At 40.4% G+C, this 20,233-nt stretch overlaps 1 protein-coding gene across 1 annotated transcript in view; it reads left to right on the forward strand.

Moving 5' to 3' along the window:
• The window catches only part of spon1b (spondin 1b), a 93,486-nt gene that overhangs the window by 47,746 nt on the left and 25,507 nt on the right, over positions 1–20,233 (forward strand). The window contains exon 7 of the mRNA XM_051382077.1: positions 19,936–20,000. Coding sequence (XP_051238037.1) covers positions 19,936–20,000 — 65 coding nt within the window. The remainder of the gene's footprint in view (positions 1–19,935; positions 20,001–20,233) is intronic.

A 20,233-nucleotide genomic window follows, 5' to 3' on the forward strand; every position in this document is an offset into this window, starting at 1 on the left:
GAGGGTAGGTCTACAATTATGTTACTTTAGTTATTCCATTTTCTGCTACTTTATACTGCACTACATTTCTGGTGCAAATATTTTTCTTTTTACTGCACAACACTGATTTTAAAGCTTAGTTACCAGTTACTTTAAGTACATGTTGATCTAATACTTTTGTACTTTAACCCAAAAGTTTTAAAGACCTTACGAGTGTAAGACTGAGGACACAAACAACACAATACAAATTACAAGGCCATGATTTAATTAGAAGCAGAAAAATATGACTTGTTTTCATGCTATTCTTCCCTTGAAATGGCAGAATGTTGAATCCAGCAAATGTGTAGGTGTGTCATGACCGTAGGATGCACTCTAGGATGTAGCTTCTCTGTAAAGAGAAGTTTTTTGTTTTACAAAGTACTACAACATTTGGCCTTTCTTCTTCTTTTGGTCCTTAAATATACACACATCGTCCTTGACACTTTGACTTCATATTAAGCAGCAGTTTTAATAAAAAAAATGTCAAATGAAAGGACCTCTGAGATCAGTGTACTGTAGTTGATAATGACATTGTAGGACACTTCATATTTCATTTCTACATTGATGGAAAAGTTTAGGGCAAAGTTGACATAAATTTCTTTAAAGTAGTAAAGCAAATGTGATGAGATATATAGACCCTTTTTAATGAATAATAATTGGAAGCACAGATGATATAGAAAGCTGTTTTAGAAATGAACATAGGTATCAGTCATCCATACATGATATAAACCTTAAAAATGCACTCATTTGAGGCAGAATCATTGAGGTTTTTAGCAATTTTAGCTGCATGGCTCCATGGATTTCAGTACCATTCTGTTGGTTTGTTTATCACTTTGGTCCTGATTGAAATATCTTAACAACTATTAGATAGTCATGAAATGTGGTACAGATATCCATGGTCCTTACAGGGTGAATGCTTATGTCTCTGGTGACCCTGTGACTTTCTATCTAATGCCACCAGCAGGTCAGAATTTTCACTTATCCAGTGAAATACCTCAACATAGAGAGATGGACTGGCACAAACCTTTCTACAGACATCCATGGTCCTCAGAGGATAAATACTAATGACTTTTGTGATCTTCACAGTTCAGATTATGGATTGTGTTTGCCAACATATTTGTGCATGTGTGTGTGTTGCGCCTTCCGAATGTTCCAACAATCACCAACTCTGGTTTGGTCAAAATAAAACCTTAATTCACCAAGTTAGATGTGAAAAATATCCCGGCTCGACTCGCTCCTTGTCGATTCTCTACCATTTGACACCTCTTCTGTCCCCACCTGTCCCTGTCTTTGTCGAACCCAGAGTCATAGTCCTGGTTGGAGCCGCTGTAAATCACCTCCGTACTGTATTCGCTTGTCAAACTGGTCAAAATAAACCCTTAATTCACAGTTAGATGTGAAAATATTCATAGCTGTTTTTCCTCTCACTTGTCCCTTTGGTCAGTGTACTATGCCGCTGACTGAGAGTCTGAACTCATTCTTCAGAGGCAGGCTGTTAAAGTATCAAAATAAAATGATACAAATCACCCAACAAACTCAAAGCAACCAGCGATAGACTCCCATATATAGCCAATATATTCATGCAGTCACCCAACCCTAAGTCAGATCCCTAAACTTTTCATACAGCACCATCATCAGGTCAAAACTTTGAATTGTCCAATGTGCTTTTCTATTAACCAAATAGCTGCAAAATGAATAACATTCCATCAGATTTATGGCTGTTTTCTGTACCAATTGAAAAATATTTTTTGCCTCAATTGAATTCTGGTGTCTGCTGCAGACCCTTTGGCCCCCAGAGGAAGAGACAAATCCAAACTTGAAAAGTCAAATGCAGACTCGTAAACAGCACTGAGCAGCACTCCAAAGACAGCTGGGCTCACTGACATGAGATATTTCTCTCCTTCATCCCCTTTGGTATAAAGCAGCGCACATTTTACACAGTTTCTGGACAGCACCCAGGGGTTTGGCTATTGAAATTCAGACTTAGTTAGTTATCAGTTTCCTTTTACTGCCATATGGCGCTTCCAACATGACTTTTAGTGCAGAATCCTGTAGAGTACCTGGGACAAATATATTTATTCTTTGTGTGTGTGTGTATTTTGGGGCTTGTATGACCTCAAACCCATGGCCACTGCAGCAAGACCTTGATACATGAGGCACCAGCTCTACCAGGTGAGCTACCAGGGCGCCCCAATATATATATATTTCATAGATCGATCACTACATAATCCAAATAGGATTTTACAGTAGATTATTGGTCACAATGGACTAAGAGGGTATACAACTCAATTACATTCTGGTGTTAGACAGGATGACGACATCTCTCATGCCTCTGTCTTTCTTTCATCTCATGTTGAAAGGCTGTAACGCTTCTCTTTGTAGTGGGACTTCATTTAAGCTCAACGCTCAGATGCACTGAGGGAATTCTTGCTTTCACAAGTCACTCTTTACTGTGGAGACGACTGCTGGCTCTAAATGACCTTTTCTTCCTTAATTTGCCCACATTTTAATTCCTTAGTGCCTTACGTGACACTTCAACTGTGTGTTGAATTGTCGGCCATTAAATATGATATGTCATGATGTTCTTTTTGGACTATATGGGAGCCTACTGATCTTATAAATGGATGTTTTTTTAAAGGCCACAATGAAAGTCTGTCTGTAAAGATAAAGTGACAGCAGAGCCAAATAGATAAACCAGTGATGTATAAGTGATGAATTAGATTAATAGAATTGTGGTTGTAATAACTCTTGCCCAGTCATAAATGTTTAATAAGGTATTTCAAAATGCACGGCGCTGACAGAAAGTGGTGTCCTGAATGAATCGTTTTTACTCGGGGCTAAAGATCTCCTGTCAGCAAATCAATGGAGGAGATTGAGGCTGTAGCGAGACAGTTTGTTAGGCCGGCTGGCACCTCAGGGCCTGTCTTGTCCTTGGCATGTCTTACTTTGTTTTATTTTGTTTGGTCATTTTACTTCTCTATCAGGATTTCCGTTCAGTTTTTTTGGAAGGAAGGCTGGTAAGGGGATTTTGCCTCAGCTAGACTGAAAAGGGGAAAAGTGGAAGACGAGAGAGTAGGAGGACAAAGGACGCTGAATTTTAGAGAAGGCGCTCGTGTGATGATGAAGCAACAGAACCTTCTTGTAATGCCCAAAGGATTCTGGGCATTATTTCCACTAGGGAAACTTTTACAGTACTTTCTTCTTGATTTACATCTCTATGTTGTGTCTTCTTGTAGTCCAATATCATAATCCATATGAGAGTTTCTAAAAAGGTGAGTTATTAACGTGCACTCACTTGTTGTTTCATTGTGTTCCATCAACTTCTGAAACCATACCTTAAGTGGTTAAGTTATCGTCTATATCTTCCATAGCAAATATTGATCCTATTGGAAGGTGTAGAGAAATGATTGCATACCTTCAATTCCCCTTTGTTAATACAACACATTGCTCAGTGTTTCTATTCCACAAGGAGCACTATAGCACCTCTCCAGCTGCCACTTTATATGTTCGCATCTGCAGCGTACGTGTGTGTGCGTGCGTGCGTGTGTTTGTGTGTGCATGTGTGTGTCTGTGCCTCCATACTCCTCCTAATTGGGAATTTGTATTCATTAAAAGCCCTGGTTGAACACTAAGATGCAAGTCCACACCTGTTGTTTGTGTCAGTGGTGGCTGTGTTGGAGGCGGGTCAGGATTAACAGCGGCCAACCATCCCCTCTCCTCTCTCATCAATAATCACAATCACATCATGAATCCCCAATTATCTCCCAAGCTGCTGCCCCCGGGCCAGATCCGAGTCTGTCTTCCAGTTTAGAAATAATGAATATATATATATTTTTTTTTTGAAGCTATTACCACGCTTCCTGCCATAGATTTCCATCCTAATTATTCTTTTCCATTGTATCTCATTAGAGTGGAGAGGAAAGATTAAGTTTTGATCAAAAGGGGTGTGTTTGGGCATGTGGGCTTTTGCATGAGAGACACAGAGATGTGAAGATCAGTTCTCTTATGGTTTTGTTACTGGCAAACACACAGATGACTGACACTAAATAGGGGACGTACAGTAGCTTGTTAGCCTCACATGCATACCATGTAACAATATGTTGGGAGGTTCATAATGAGGATGCTTCTTTCATGTGGACCGAAGCTTAAATCCCCAGCCGACTAGCAGCATGACATATGGTAAACAGAGCATTGTTTGTCACCTATACACCTTCTCTCTTTGGTGGACTTCATTCCTATTCTCTATACTTCCCTCTGAAATTAATCCATCTGCTCATTTTCCCCTATTTTACTTCCCACACCTTAATTCTCTCTTTTGTCCCCTCCTGTTCCCTTCCCTGCTGTCTCTTTTCCTTCATTCCCTAATGTTTTCTTTCTCTATCTTTCCTCCCCCCTCTCCTCCATTGCTTTTTCGTTCTCCCTCCATCCTTTTCTTTTTTCCTAACTAGCGCTACCAGTTTACATCATCATTATTTCAACCTTCTGTCCTTACTCTTCTCTTGGTTCGCAGATCAACTCCAAATGAAGACTGTGCAGAGCTTCATTTTGCTTCGATTGCTGTGGCTGTGTGTGGGCCGCTCAGCAGAACTTTCTTACAGCCTTGTTCATTGCCCTCACATACACCCTCACCTACGACTGATTTGATTTCTTTTCAGAATTTACAAGTTTTAGTGTGAATGTGTTTACTGCTCTCAAGGAGATTGCAAGTTGTGTCTAACTCACAAGAGCCAGATTTACTCTGCTGAGATGTGACACATCCTGGCCGGCACGCATTTAGTGTATTTATCAAACAGGCTCACTAGACTGGAGTCGCAGTTTACACATCGTTTTATGTGAGTGTTAATGAGGTGTGTCGCTCTCCTCTTTGCATATGCGCTTAAGGGAGGATGGCGCAGAAGACATTTAACAGAAGTCGATTATGTATTCTGCTGGATTTACTAAAATCATGCAATTTGAGATTGAAACGTAGCACAGATGGGATTTACAGAAGTCACAAGCAAGGTTGAAGTGGGGAAATAAAAAGCCTAAATACAGCTAGAGACTGATTCTTAGAAAGAAAAATGGTCCACCTACTCCACTGTAAGCTGTTGAACGTGCTGCTCTATCCTGATCTCTCGCTCTTGTGTATATTTTGTGCATCTGTTATGAGTCTTCTTATATCTCTTCATCTCCTTTTCATTTCCCATGAAGGTGTGATGGCATTGAAAGTTAGGCACTGCCTGAAGAAAATAATATTATACTTGGTGTAATATGCTTTCTGTGAATCCCACCACTGAACTGCGTCTATGAGCTCTTGTTCACTCCCGGAATGTGTCTGGAGCTGCGTGCTAACATGGACACAATGACAATGCTAACATGCTGCTGTTACAATGTTTACAATGTTCACCATCTTAGCGTAAAGAGCATGCTCCCCTTTGGTAGATTGGGGTATCACCAAAGTCATCAGGATTCAACCTCTAGGGACCATGGATACTTGTCTTCATGGCAATCTATCCACTAGTTGTTGAAACATGTTAGATTTGCTAGCATGCATTGCATTCAGTCTCAGAACACAAAATTTGATTTTGTCTACTTCTTTTTCCCTCTTTACAAACACACACACACACACACACACACACACACACACACACACACACACACACACACACACACACACACACATTTCGTCATCATCTCTCCATGCTGCCCTTTGTTCCTGCTGTCCTTCCTTCCCTCCTTGGATTCCTCTGCTCTGTGTAATCCTTGTCACTCCATCGTTGTTCAACACTTATCAGCCGGATATTGGATGATAAGGCGTAATCAGGGGCCCCATCTCAACCTCAGCGCCTGTGTCAGCGCTGACATGTGGGTTGGCATTTACTGCGTGACAGGAGCTTGACACCAGTTCACATCCTTCTTCATTAGGGAAACTGGAGCCAGTTATATTTTGCGCCAATCAGCCTCCGTGTAATCAGTTGTGTTCAACACACCAATCTAGGCCTGTGACAAGATAATTACTGTGGGTTCCCGAAGGAGACGTGTGGTGGAGAGGACCACAGAACTCAAGTAGAAGTTGTAGCTCCAGTTGCACCATTAGTACAGTGTCACTATATTTCCATCAGTTTAATCAGGGTTTTTCTGTCTGTTTTTAGAAACGCCTAGGTGGAACTGTTTTCAGTGTGTGGAGTGCTTAACAACCTGCATGAGTTCTCATAAGGCTTATAAGAGTGATCATAAATAATCCAACTAAGATGCACTTTTACTTTAATTAATTACTTCCATTTTATGCTACTTTTATATACTTATACTGCTCAGCTAAAACAAATGTGTATGGTAAATGTATTTATTTATTAATTTATAAATATATATTTATATTAATTAACTTCTGTTTTCATTTTACTTAAGTAGTTTTTTTATAAATATTTGTCAAAACAGTTGACTGACACTTAAAATTGGTGTTGCTAGGAGACAGGCCGTCAACTCCCTTAGTGCGATACATCTGTATGACCCAAAAATAATAATATTTTGCATTTTCATAGCTCCTTTCAAGGGACCCAAAGTTGCTTTACATGTATGAAGGGAGACAAACAAACAGCACACAAACAGAAAATAATAGAGCCAGTGGGATGACTAAGACCATAGGCCTTGTTGAACAGATGGGTTTTCAGGAGGTTTTGAAAGTCCTAAGAGAGAGCTCTAAATGCTGGGGGCTGCCACATGGTTTGTCCCCAAAAGTGCACAAGCTGGTATGGAGGATGGTGAGCAGGGTATAGGGGTGGAGGAGATCTGTTAGGTACTCTGGGATAAAGGCATGAATTGATTTATAGGTGGTAAGGAGAATTTTGTATGAGATACGGGTCTTGTCTGGGAGTTAGTGAAGGTGGATGAAGGTTGGAGATGTGTAGGTGTGTAGGTAACCTTTATCCACAAGCCCTGGCAGGGTGTGGATAAATGTCTCAGCCAGAGTCTGAGAGTGATGGCTGGAGTCTGGAGATGTTTTTGAGGTGGTAGAAAGCTGATTTGGTGATGTATTTGATATGAAACTGGAATAAGAGGGTAGAGTCCACAATGACACCCGGGTTACAGACTTCTGGGGATGGGCAAGTACAGCGACCATCCACATCAAGGAGAAGATTTCCGACCTTCCGGAGGAGCACCTTGGGAGCCACAATCATGAGCTCAGTTTTATTGTTATTTAGCTTGAGCAGACTGGATGACATCAAAGTTTCTATGTCATGCAGGCAGTTGACCAGGGACTGTGGGGAGAGTTATGTGAATAGTCAAGTGCTGATATACAGCTGGTTGTCATCAGCATAGCAGTAGAAGCTTAGGGGATGGTAATGGATGATCTGAGGGAGCATGTAGATGGTAAAAAGAAGAGGTCTTTTTCTAGCTAGCATTAGCTGTCTTTCTTTTAGGGATACAGATGCGGTGATGGTAAATGACCAAAACTCACAACAATGGGCAGTCCTGCAACCTCAGGCCTCTGTGTACACTATCCTGTGTGCAGTGCTCAAATCACAGATGAGACAAAGCAACAGCTAACAACATTGCCCCCCAGCTAGTTCACTGTGTAGCCTTGAAAACTAAGAAATATTGCAAACTTTTTTATTTCCCACCCACACAGACCAATTAAATCACCTATACTGACATATAATAAAAATATACATTGATTTCTCATCAAAAATGTAATTAAATTTCAGTTCAACTATAAGTAGGATCCTAATGCTTGTACCACTGAATGTGTGTGACATGTTTTAGTATGTGTCCAAAACAGCATGAAACAAATAAAAAGCAAGGCTCATAAAAGATCATTTTTCATACAGTGGGTTACATGGTGCAAGCCATTTTAGAATATGACATATTTTCCTGTAGCTGCTATAAGCCTTATGAAAGTTTAATGAGCAGGAAAAACCTGTTAATGTATTCTTTGCTGGAAACTCCAGAGCTGCTGCAACCTACCAGAGAAGAGCACAAGGAGAAGCAGTGTGAGTGTTTCTCTCTCTAACTCCTCTTCCAGTATTCAGTCTATCAGTGGTCATAAACATCATCTGTCTGACAGGTCACACAGTCCAGACTCCATCTGCCCCAACAAATATTTTCTACAGCAGTCTCTCTTGTTTCTCTGGCCTTTAAGCATCCCCTCCAGTCCACTGTTTTCATTTCACAGTTTCCCTCGGCAGCTGTGAAACCTGCCCACCCAGACTCTCTTTCTTTCTCTTTCAGCCAGCCTTGTCGTCCCTCGGTGTTTTTTTCCAAGTGGTCATAAACAAAAATCCCTGCGAGCGGTGACTTTATTCCCGCGACAGGGCTGAGGGCATGGAATTCATCACTCGCTTTGACTGAGTTACACCTCGGCTCAGCTCAAGGTCAAAGCAATTACTGGACTTTCACTCCCACTGTGACCTCCCTCTTCTCCCTTTTCTCTGCTCTCCTCTCCACAAAACTCAACTTCTCATACTCCCCCTGACCCCACTTCCTTTTCCCTCACCACTCTGCATGGTCTTTCTCTCTGACAACCGTACTTATTTGTGCTTTTTGTTTTCCTTTCCTTTTTCCAACCTTGTGACCTTTCTCGCCTTTCTCCTCTCCTCCTTCCAAAATGTTATTCTACGTTACACATGTTGCTCACACATTTTAAGTCATTTTTGTACTATGCAACATGCTTTGAGTTGAGTTGTTTGCTTTAAAGACATAGTTATGACCTTGTATTTCCCACACTAGCAGGTCAGCTGCAGTGACCTGGTGTCCTGGGTGTACTAGTTTGATTGGAGACCACTGCAATACAGGATTTCCAGATGCTTCATTTCGCAGACTCAGTGGTGGCCTCTGACGCCTGCAGCTCTGACTATCTTCATACAGCTAGTCATTATCATTAGAGTCCAAAGTGAACAGTTCATTCAATTGTTGTTTTTGACTAGGAATTGATTCAAGCTTGTTAACCAGCCTTTGTTAATGATGTCCTTTGTCAGACCTTATTCCATTGATAAATTGATCTGTGGGTTCCATGTGAAAGATGCTCAAGACCCCTATCTTAATCCAAGTTCTTATGGTGTACCACGTATATACATTTCTACTTCTTCAAAGCAAGGCACAAGAAAGACAGGAGATACTTTTACAAAGGGAGTAGCCCGCTTTGAGACTTTCACACCTACTACACTTCGCACCAGTGTTCAGACTGCAACTAACAATCATCGATGAATCTTCTGATTGTTTGTCTTACTTAATCAATTTCTCATCCTTCCCGTCTCTCAGTCCAAGGTGACGTCTTCAAATGTCTTGTTTTGTTTGGCCAACAACAGAAAACCCATTTATATATTTGATATATATTTGATCTCTTAGGTGCCTTCTATTGAAAAGTATACCCAAAATGTGCGTTGTTCTTTTCTTGTTGTGATGATAATATGATCATATTTTTATGAACAAAAGAAAACACAACATAACGGGGGGGGGGGCAGACAATACAAAGAAACATGAAGAGGTCTGTGAAGTCAAATAAAACTAATGCAGATCAAAAGTACATTGTTTTGATCTTTACAACAGTCAGTGCTTTTCAGTTTTCTGAGATGTCCCTCACGGAGGAATGCCAGGCCCTGTGTGCTGTCTGTTATCAGAGGTGGGGAAGGTAACTTGTTCTTATCCTTTTTAAGTCAATTTCTGTTGTACAGGCAGAAAATATTTAAGATAAAGAATAAGTCTCGCTTTTTTGTGGCTTGTTCAAGTAGCTTTTCAAGTACAGATTCCTCTTTGCCTCCTTCTGGTGCACTAAGATGGAAGTAGCTGATTACTGGCCCTTGTGGTTAACTGGGGGAAAACACCCCCTGCATCTATGGATGGTAAAAAACATTTGCTGCTTGTGTCTTTTCTACCCATCAGTCACAAGAGGCAGCAATGAGACCCTTCTGAATTTTAAACTTAAGCTTTACAGTTCTTCACACAAACAGTATTTGCTGTAGCTATACGGTAGGCTGCGCCGGAGCTGACGTGCGCCTCCTCAGGAATGTAATTACATGTCGGGGCTATGGAGATACCAGAGAGAGTGGATTATCCCAAATGTGTCTTAGCATTTTCAGGTGGCCAAAAACTGCTACTCATTTTTATATATCTTTTTGCAATATACTCTTTAAATGGGAATGGCGTCTTAGCAACATTGACACTAACAGTAACATTAACACTGATGAGGCCACTGCTTCAGAGCTGTGCTGTTATCTGAAGATAATGTACACCCTTCAGCCAATCAGAATAGTGTATTCTAAATAGCCATGGTACTGATAAATAAGAATCAATACCAAATACATGTATGTATGTGTATATATATATACACACACACATTAAATACAAGCTTCTTAAAGAGCCATTTATTTCAACACAAAGTCATCAGATCTGTTTCTTTGTATTTTTTCACATATAGGTTTATTTAGGTCAGCCTATCTACTACAATATAAACTAAAAAGAAACTGCCCTAGGCAATTTCAGAATCATCACCTCAGCTGCCAGAAGCAAAGAACCAGTTCTCAGTTGAGGACATAATGACCTTTGCCTTGTTCCCAAATCACAGCTACTGTAAGGAAAGGGTCAAGACTGTATTATCTGTAGGCCGCTATACAACAGGCTACATTCATCACCTTGGAAAAAATGACAGAACCTTTCTTTTCCCAAACGACTAAATAATGGAGCCAGTCATTTACAATTTACCTGACCTTAGTGATTGCAAAGGTATAGCAAGAAATCGCAGACACCACAGGATCCAAATTACGTAGAACAGGACAGAGAGGACATGTGACAGGACAAGACGGCTCCTACATTTGAACAAAATTATCCACCTTCTCTTCTCTTCTCTTCTCTTCTCTTCTCTTCTCTTCTCTTCATATCCCACCCTCCGGAAGATCTTGATGATTTAAACCCGAGTGCCTGGTCCAAAAGCCTTTGAGTTGTCTTGGATGAGTGGCTGCAGTTTGCTGGATAGCAGTCTTTAAAACATCATCTCCATTTCCAGATCCACTTCAAACGCAAATTCAAAAGGCTTTCTGCCGAAGCGTCACGTTTCTTCTATAGCAAAACCTCAGTTTTCAAAAGCGCTTTCATGCCAGTTGATTTATTTTCATTGTAATGACAACCCCCAATTTCTTATCTCAGCTTGAAAGTATTTTTTCTTGTGTTTTCTCATCTGTCATAACATGTTTTTTACATTATGTTACTGATGAAAATGACTTTGTGGCTCATTCAGTGGAGTCATCCATTTTCCAAAACTACCTCAAAGTTAAATGGCTCGGTAAACAGATAAACAAATCAGAAAGTTATACCAGCAAGAGGTATATTAGCACTTTAAAATGATCTATGGGTGTTCATTTGCTCATATTTTTCTCACAAAAATACAAATTAATGTGTATACAGACCTGTACCACATGGTTCTTGGCCTGATGTATTCACAGTATAAAAACCACATACCTCCACCTCATACTTCAGCCATTATTAATTGCTGCTGTTTGGTTCTTTGTAACAAACAGAGAGGTTTGCCAAGACGAAGCACGGCAATGATCCATGCTGACTAATGTGACAATGTTTCCTCAGGTGAATGTGTCACATATTACACCTGACACTGGTGTGATGGATTACCAAGCCCTCGGGTTATAATATCTTTGGAGGAAATGCATGCAGAGATGCAAACAAAGCACACAAAACAGGTGCACACACTGTAAAACATGCATGCGGGTGCTTGTGTACAAAACACACACTACAAATTGTGGCCCTGAAAACCTAATTTCCCAATCAGGTTGTTATGAAAAAAAATTTGTGCCAAAGTTAATTTAGGTTACTTTACATTTCACTTGCTTGCAGCAGACTGGAGGGTCACATTGTGTACTTCCTTACACCATTCAGGATTCAGGATAGCAACATTTGAATCAGTCTGATGACAATTGTGAGTTGTTTACTTATGTTGCCCTGAGTCCTGATGAAGCATATTTGTTTTTGGCTGTTAAACTAATAAATAACAATGAAGGATTTCTCTCTTCTGAACTGTTCTTTCGCATATCTTGCAGTAGACCCTTTTCACAGCAGCCATTTTGACAAACTAGTAGGGTAAACACAGGTTGTTACCAATGATGCTGATTAAGGTTCCGATCCATTCAGGTCAAACAGAGTCAGAGTGCTGCTGTTGTACTAAATGGAACAGAACCTTTATTAGTGTCATTGGTAACACATGTGATTACCCTACTATTTAATGTCACAATGGCTGCTATGACCAGGCCTATCCAATTGGACACCTTGTCAGTGACATAACCTGGGGTCATTGGGTGTTTCAGGTCTCTCAACAATCATTATTAGACTCGGCATAATAATGCCTAGAAGACTCCGCCAAGGTTGATTAGGCACACTTGTCCAGGTAGCATGTGTGGTCTACCATTGCCTTGAGCTGCCTTGACCCTTTTTTTTGATAATGTCATTCCATTGCCTTCTTTGTTGGGTGCAGTTTTTGCTGCTGGCAATCTCTGTGTAGATGCCATCTGCTGTCGCCACCAGCTCCTGACCTGAGGGTTGCTATCATTAGTGCCCATACCCCAGGGCCTTCAGATCCTCCAGGTATCCCCTTCTCTGACACAATGATAACACTAGTGTTTCTACCAGTGGCTCAGCGGGAAAGGTTGGATGTGCTGTGGAGATGAGATCTCTGGTTCAGAAACTTGATCTGGAATGACCTTCCTAAGCTCTGACCAACTAATCTTGTGCTTGATGGCTTGCTCCCTGCTGCCACATTCCCACCATTGTGCTTGTACTTATTTCCTACACCCCTTCTTGTACCTCTGCTTCCCTTGGGCTCTCTCGAGGACTTGGACCTCTACCCTCTCAACCAACATATAGCCATGATTCGACCTGGTCAGCCATCTCCCATGTCCTGCACTTCTTCCCAGTCCTGAGCTATAAACATTTAATGGTATATAAAAAAGTTATCCTTTAATGAGGACTTGATATAAAAACAGTGGGTGGGGTTTTTGCCGTCGCAGCAGATGCCATCTCTACAAATCCCAAACCGTTAGGGAATGCTTCCTCTACACAAACACCAGAACTTTAATTGGCCCCGTTCAATAAAACAGCATGTTTTTACACCCTGATATTACTACCTTTGCCAGTAGCATCATTGCTGCCATCATTACAATCAGAAACACAGTCGTCAAAGTCTCATAAAAACCATGTTCTAATGTGGGTTGTGGTGCTGCATTATTTTGAACACTGGAGCTGAAGCTAAAGTGTGTGTTTAATGTGAAGTATTAAAATTGTACACAAATTGCTGGAATATGAAATATAATGGGTTACAAGTAAACAGGAGTGAACACACTGATACTTCTAGAGGCCACAGTCTAGAATTACCAAGCTATTACTATAGAAACTGTTAACATGCAAAGCTACTCACCTAGTTAATCACATACCTTGAAATTATTAAAAACACAAACACATTGAATGTTACATCATTAAATATTGAATGTGATTTGCAACTAAGCCCTCACAGGGTATGTTTATTTCAAACCTGTTTATGGTTTTGCTATAGGGGAACACAGGTTGTTATTTTGTACAGTACAATTACAGCAGCTAGCTTGAGGGACAAGTAAATTACAATGTAATTGGACAGATGATACAGCATGGCTCTTCATATCCATGTCACAGGTGGTTGATAAATAACCTGCTGAGCTGAAATTGGTGTGTGTGTGTGTGTGTGTGTGTGTGTGTGTGTGTGTGTGTGTGTGTGTGTGTGTGTCTTTGTAAAATGATATTTGACAAATGATCGAAGACATCTTGCTAGACGAGGGGAATTACAATTTATTTCCACAAGGGCAGACTGTTTCATCATGTTGTCACCTTTAAATAAAGCTGTGTGGGTTCTCAGTGTGGCGTGACTCTTAAGTGAGTACTTGCGTATGTGAGTGGATATGTTTTTCTGTGTGCGTGTGTTCCTGCATATTGACCTAAGCTGTGAATTTTATCCGACTGAGTTACAACATAGTGGCCCAGTCATCCATCTGTTCCCCAACCCCTATGCAATTGTAATTGCATTAGTGCAATGTTGATTTTTTATTAGACACCTTTTCCCTTAGTCCCCAGGCTCATTTTCCTTTATTAGACCGAGTCTGGAAAGACAATACAAAGCCTCATGCTGCCGCACGGAGACTCCCTCCGGGCAAAACTTCATTCCAGAGTGAGGGAGTGATAAGTGAGCAGTACTGAGACCACTGAGGGGATTTAGGAAGGAATGGTGCTGGCTGTCTTTATGTCTGCCTCTGTCCTGTTCACACAAGTATGTTTCTATCCAGCTGTCAAGATATATTGTTCTTCTGGACATGTCGCACAAAAAGCAACATAGGAATGCTTCTATCATGCAAATAAATCATTTTTCTAAATAAGAAAGTTAAAATGTTCCTTTTGTTGGCAAGTAATTTTCTGACCCACAACAACTTAGTTGGTTTACTCTCACTACTCTCTTGTTTTTGGTTGCAACATGCAGTGGTACACAGTATACAGTGAAAACGCTCTAAAAACAAGCAGCCTGATCAGCACCAAACGGCAAGTTAGCTACTGTGAACATAGTGGAGTATTCAGCAGGAACCAGATATTTCCATTGGGAAAACATGAGTTGATAAGTCCAAATGAATAATAATGTTCTGTGTCTGTTGGATGTGCAAATAGGCAACTGTTTGCTTAGCTATACAAACTTAAAAGGAGATAATATGTCAGTATTGTGTTTACAGCTTGTTTCCACTTCACCCAAGTGGCCAAAAATTATTATTATATTATATAAGTTATTGTAGGTTTATCAAGGTCCACTTACTGGTATTTTCCAGAGAATATCTATCCAGATTGACACATGGAGTCCGCGCTTCCCACAAACCATTCAACACAGATCTCTGCTGGTACACTCAAAAGACAGGATCCATCCTCAAAGTAAGACTGGAGTGGTGTATGACATCACATGTGACAGCTGTGGGGAACACTACATCAGTGAAACAGCAAGACCCTGAACAAGAGACTAAATTAAAACAGAATCGTCCAATGGCAAAAGCCATCTTTGAGCAGAGATAAAAGTTATTAGTTCCCCTCATATACAACCACCTGTTACCAGAATCCTGAGTGTATTACAGAAAATGTAATATGCTGATTAAGTCCTTGAGATGTGGTTGAATGGAAAAAGATTCTATATGTACCTTGAGTTAAGATTTGTACAATACATCTTTTATAGTAAGCTCAACATTTATGAACCTCAAGGTCAATAAACTATTATGCTGCCTCTGCTTTACTTCATTATTTATTCAAATGTATTTTTAAGATTATTTTTTGGGGCTTTTATTTTAATTCAATAAAAAATGAAATGTTTCTTTTAGCTGCTTTAACAAAAGCATTTCAATCACTGCTTATCTCATAATTTCTGTTATGCTATTTTATTTTTTTATAATGAGAAAAGTATTTGATCTACCTCTGCCTTTTCCATTAAGCTTTCAATTTGACCAATTATTATTTGCATTAAAACCCAACTACTGTTTAGGTTTAGCTTTTATACCCGTCCATATTCTCTGCATCACTCTCTATCCTTCTGTTTTTCTCTTTTACTCTGTCATCATATTCCCATCCGTCAGCGAGATGGTCTAGATATAGATTTTATATTAGCTGTCATGGCTCCGATGCTGCTTAGACGGCAGTGATTCACGCCACTCTTCTACTCAGGCCTTCACCTCAGCACTATGTATCTGAGTGTTGGCCAGCGGTGTCACTTACTAATCTTTGTAATTTCTTTATAAGATGTGTCCCGCTCCAGCTCTTTCCTCTTCACTTTCACTGCTGTCACACCTGCTGCTGTCTGACAGAGCATGAATGGCAGCACACCTCTCACAGAGAGTCACTCAAGTAAGAGAAGATTCTCAGCTTAGTGGAGTACAGGCATTGTAACAGGAGCTCAAACACTTGACCTGAAGTGGAAGGAGTTTTTTTTATAAATCACTGATATTTTGGTCAAGTATCCACATTTTTTGGGTCGGAGAAGGATGGGGTTGCAACTAATGGTTATTTTCAATATCAGTAAATCTAGAGATTTCTTTATCCATGGCAATGTCGGTCATTCCACCACTTTGGTTCAGACGGAAATATCTCAACAATTATTGGATGTCATGAAATTTGGTGCATCCTTATGACTGCTGAGCCCCTGACTTTTCATTGTACGTCATCAGATCAAATGTCCAATACCTACAAAACTAACATTCCCACCAGCCTCAGAAGTACTTTGTGTTTAGCGCTAACCCACCCTAAACCAACATGATGGACATAGTAAACATTACACCTACTAAACATCAGCATTCTACTTCCTGTAGACTATTTACAAAGGATGTGTGGCCCTTGAATTATGTTGCTTGACTTATAATAAAAATTAAAGGAGTAAAAAGTGTATAGCACATTCGTGCATGTGCTTATGGATGCACTACAGATGTTTCCATCAGGAATAGGGACAGTTCTTTCAGTGCTTAGCCAACCTACCGAGCGCTTTCCACCATCAATGTAGCATTCAGTACGAAGGAGTAAGCCTCCTGGAGCTCTTTAGAAAAGAGTTCAGCACGACAGCTAACCATTAGAATACTGACAGTCTGTCAGAAAGAGCCTATGACTCACAGGCTAGCAACATCCTTGACAACTACATTAATTGATTGACACACACAGAGAACTCAATAAACGTCTATAAGCACTGAAAAGAAGTATGATATTATAATTCTAATTTTAAATGGTGACAACCGGAACAATGTGGTTGTGAATATTGAAAACTGGGGCCTTTTAGTGTTTTACAGATATTTGTCAGGACTCTGGACACCCAGTTTGATTGCGGGACAATCCCAGACAAATCTGGTCCCCATACATTAGGGTAATAAAAAAGGAGCGAGGAGGGAAGAAAAAATGGAAGAGGGATTTAAGACGGGCGTGTAGGAGAAATGAAAGACAGGAAGGACTTATATGGAAAGGAAAGGAGGGAGGGAAGGATGGAACAATAGAACAAGTAAAGGGAGGGAGGGCGTGAAGGCAGTGTTATCATGCTACAGGGAGTACAGAGTGAATATAATTAATGTAAAGTTATTTTAACTGGATGAATGTCTCTGCGCGCTCTTTTAACCTCCCTCCTGTCTCAGATTGTCTTTCTCTCCTTCCATTAAGTGCATTCTTGTCATTTCCTGCCTCTTAGCTATGTCTCGATCTCCTCCTGTCTTCATTTAAACTTTTTATTCCTGTCTTTCTCATCCCTCTCTCTTTGTTGTTATCCTTGTTCCTTTCTGCTATATCACGTTCCTAGTCCCACCCTCTCCTCCTCCTTGTCTCACATTGTGTATTAATACTATATTAAATTCTCTTCTTCTTCTCCTCCAATATTTTCTCCTCCTCTTGTCTGTCCGCTTCTCTACCTTACCTCCCCCCCGTCTGTTCCACTGTTTCTCTTCTCCTTGAAAACATTCATGAAAATGTAATGTGCATTTAAACATTGGTGAATCACAGTCATTTTGTGCCATTACGATAATTACTGTAAACAAACAAGACCATTACAGGAAGATTTGCATCTCCTACCGGCCTCCATGAAGCATTTTGTATTACATGATCCTGGCTGAGGGCTGCCATAAAATGTGCCGGACCATTTCACTGGAATATGATGCTTTTCCTTTTGCCTAAATTGAACCAAATTGAGAGTTTCTGGTAATAGCAGATGGCGAAGGGAGTGAAAGAATGATGGAGAAAATTACTTTCAACATGTTAATGTGAGGAACATGCAACGACTTCCTTGCATTTGAGCTACTACGGTGGGAAAGACATACTGTAAAGTGTTCAGTTGTTTCTGAATTCATGTTGACTACATATCAAAATGACTCAGTTTGTAAAACTGATGGTGTTGGTTGTGTTGATGTAAATTGGGATCCCACAAGGCAATGTACAACAGAAGTGGAGGGAAGCTGCCACTGACCTTTCCTGAACTCTCTCCCACCCTCTCCTACCTGATATTACATTTCTTTTATGGGATTTGTGTTATTGGAGTAAATCAATGTTTGATGTGTTTTTCCTTGTATGGAAAGATTTTTATGCTGTTATGTCTTTTATTTATGATGTCTTATTTATTCACTTATATATACACATTCACTTTATACACTTTGGTCAACTTTGGTTGTTTTAAAGTGCTTAACAAATAAAGTTGGATTGGATACAAGGGATGGCTTTAATTACGCTTTTTCATCAAAAACAGCTACCTGCTGCATCTGAAAAGAACAGTTTAGACAATTAGAATGGTGAGAGTGAACCACAAAACAGTAAAGCTAAAGGCCAGAAAACAACAAGCTGAAAGATGCTAAAAGAAGTGTAGGGAAACTGACTTGAACTTCAGAGTTGGGTGTGTCTCCAACCACACTGTGGGTTTGGCATCATGAGAGACACCTTTCACATACACACAGTCATTTGATTGATATTAAGATTAGTGCAGCTTTAAGGTCAGGGAAAGATCGCAGCCATGGTTAAGAGAAAACAACATTGACTGTTGGTAGGGAAAAGGTAACAAACAGTCACAATCCCAGACATTATTGACCACCCAGCCCCATTGAGGTCTTTGTCAGTTAAACATGAACATAGGTCATTTTAGATAATTGACATTTTTCTTGTGCCGACAGTCTCAGACAGTGTTCCAACAGCCATCAAGACAGCTCCAAAAGAAAAAAAAAGTGACTTTTTCAAATTTTAAATTGGTATGAAGCAAACCTCTGATCAAAACATCCAACATTTCCACATAAGCCAATATTGCTACAAGTGTCTTTCTGCTTACCACCCTACCTGTTATACTCATCCATTGCTAATTGGTTCTCCTATATGTCTTGTCTCAATGCCAGCTTGTGTGTTTCTGTCCCTCTGGCTGTCTACATACATATCTGTCTGTGTGTCTACCAGTGCCCTGTGTGTGTGTGTGTGTGTGTGTGTGTGTGTGTGTGTGTGTGTGTGTGTGTGTGTGTGTGTGTGTGTGTGTGTGTGTGTGTGTGTGTGTGTGTGTGTGTGTGTGTGTGTGTGTGTGTGTGTGTGTGTGTCTGTGAGAGGATGGAGTGAGGTCTGAAGCCGGAGAGGCCGCAGAGCCCCGGGCTGCTCTGAAGAGAGGATGGACACTGACTTGTAAACTTGTTTTCATCCTCAAACACCACCCACCAAAACACACACAAACCCACACACACTTGCTTTCTCCACATCGCCCTGGGGAAGAGGGGAGGCTTTCAAGGCGACTGTGAAACCTTCAGTCAACCAGAAAAAATGAATTTTTTTTTGGCATATCCCAAACTGAAGCTCTTGTGGTGTGTGTGTGTGTGTGTGTGTGTGTGTGTGTGTGTGTGTGTGTGTGTGTGTGTGTGTGGGGAGTGTTAGAAAAAGAAAGACAGAAAAAGATGGAGAAAACACAATAAAGGCTCTTATTAAACCAGAAAGGGCACATATGGACTTTCCAATTCAGTTCTAATCAACTGCTGTGTCACACTAAATCCATCATTTGTCTTTCTGCTTTTGGCTGAGTAATTACATCCGATGCATTATGATAGATAATGTGTTGTGCAGTCTATAAAGTGGCAGTAATGCTACAGAGAGACTATAGAGAGTGGTGGGTGCTGTGCAGAGTGCAAAGTGAGGTTCCCCACTAGAATAACAGACGGCTATTATAAAACAGCACAGAGCCATTTTGTCCTGATAAGAGACACACTTTGTCCAGGCTCTTAAGCCTTTGAAAAGTGGAATACACTTTGCTGTCCTTGGATGAGAGTACTCACCCTCAGTCATGTCAATTTGTCAATTCTGGCCTTTTCTCTGTCAATGTTTCTTTTTTCTGCCTTTATCGTCATTCATTTAGTGACAAATTGCTTCTTGTATCTCTCTCTCTCTCCCTCTTTCTCTTTCCCTCCGCAGGGAGATGAAGTGCTGACTGTCATTAAAACTAAGGCTCAGTGGCCGGCATGGCAGCCGCTCAACCTGTAAGTATCACTCAATGTCAGTTTCACTAAAGGGAAAAGGCACTTCTGTGAGAGATATGATTGAAATCAAAAAGAAAATCAAGAAATGGTGGAACAGCAGTGTTAACACTGAATAGTAATTAACATTAATTTTTGCTGAGAAATCGGTGTGTTTTAACTACTTATTTGGTCTTAATTGTTATTACCAAAAAGAAGAAATTTAAGTTTTATTTACCTGCATTGTTAGTGCCCCC

Source organism: Dicentrarchus labrax, unplaced genomic scaffold (genome assembly GCF_905237075.1).
Source record: "Dicentrarchus labrax unplaced genomic scaffold, dlabrax2021, whole genome shotgun sequence".
In the NCBI taxonomy this organism is placed as follows: Eukaryota; Metazoa; Chordata; class Actinopteri; family Moronidae; genus Dicentrarchus; species Dicentrarchus labrax.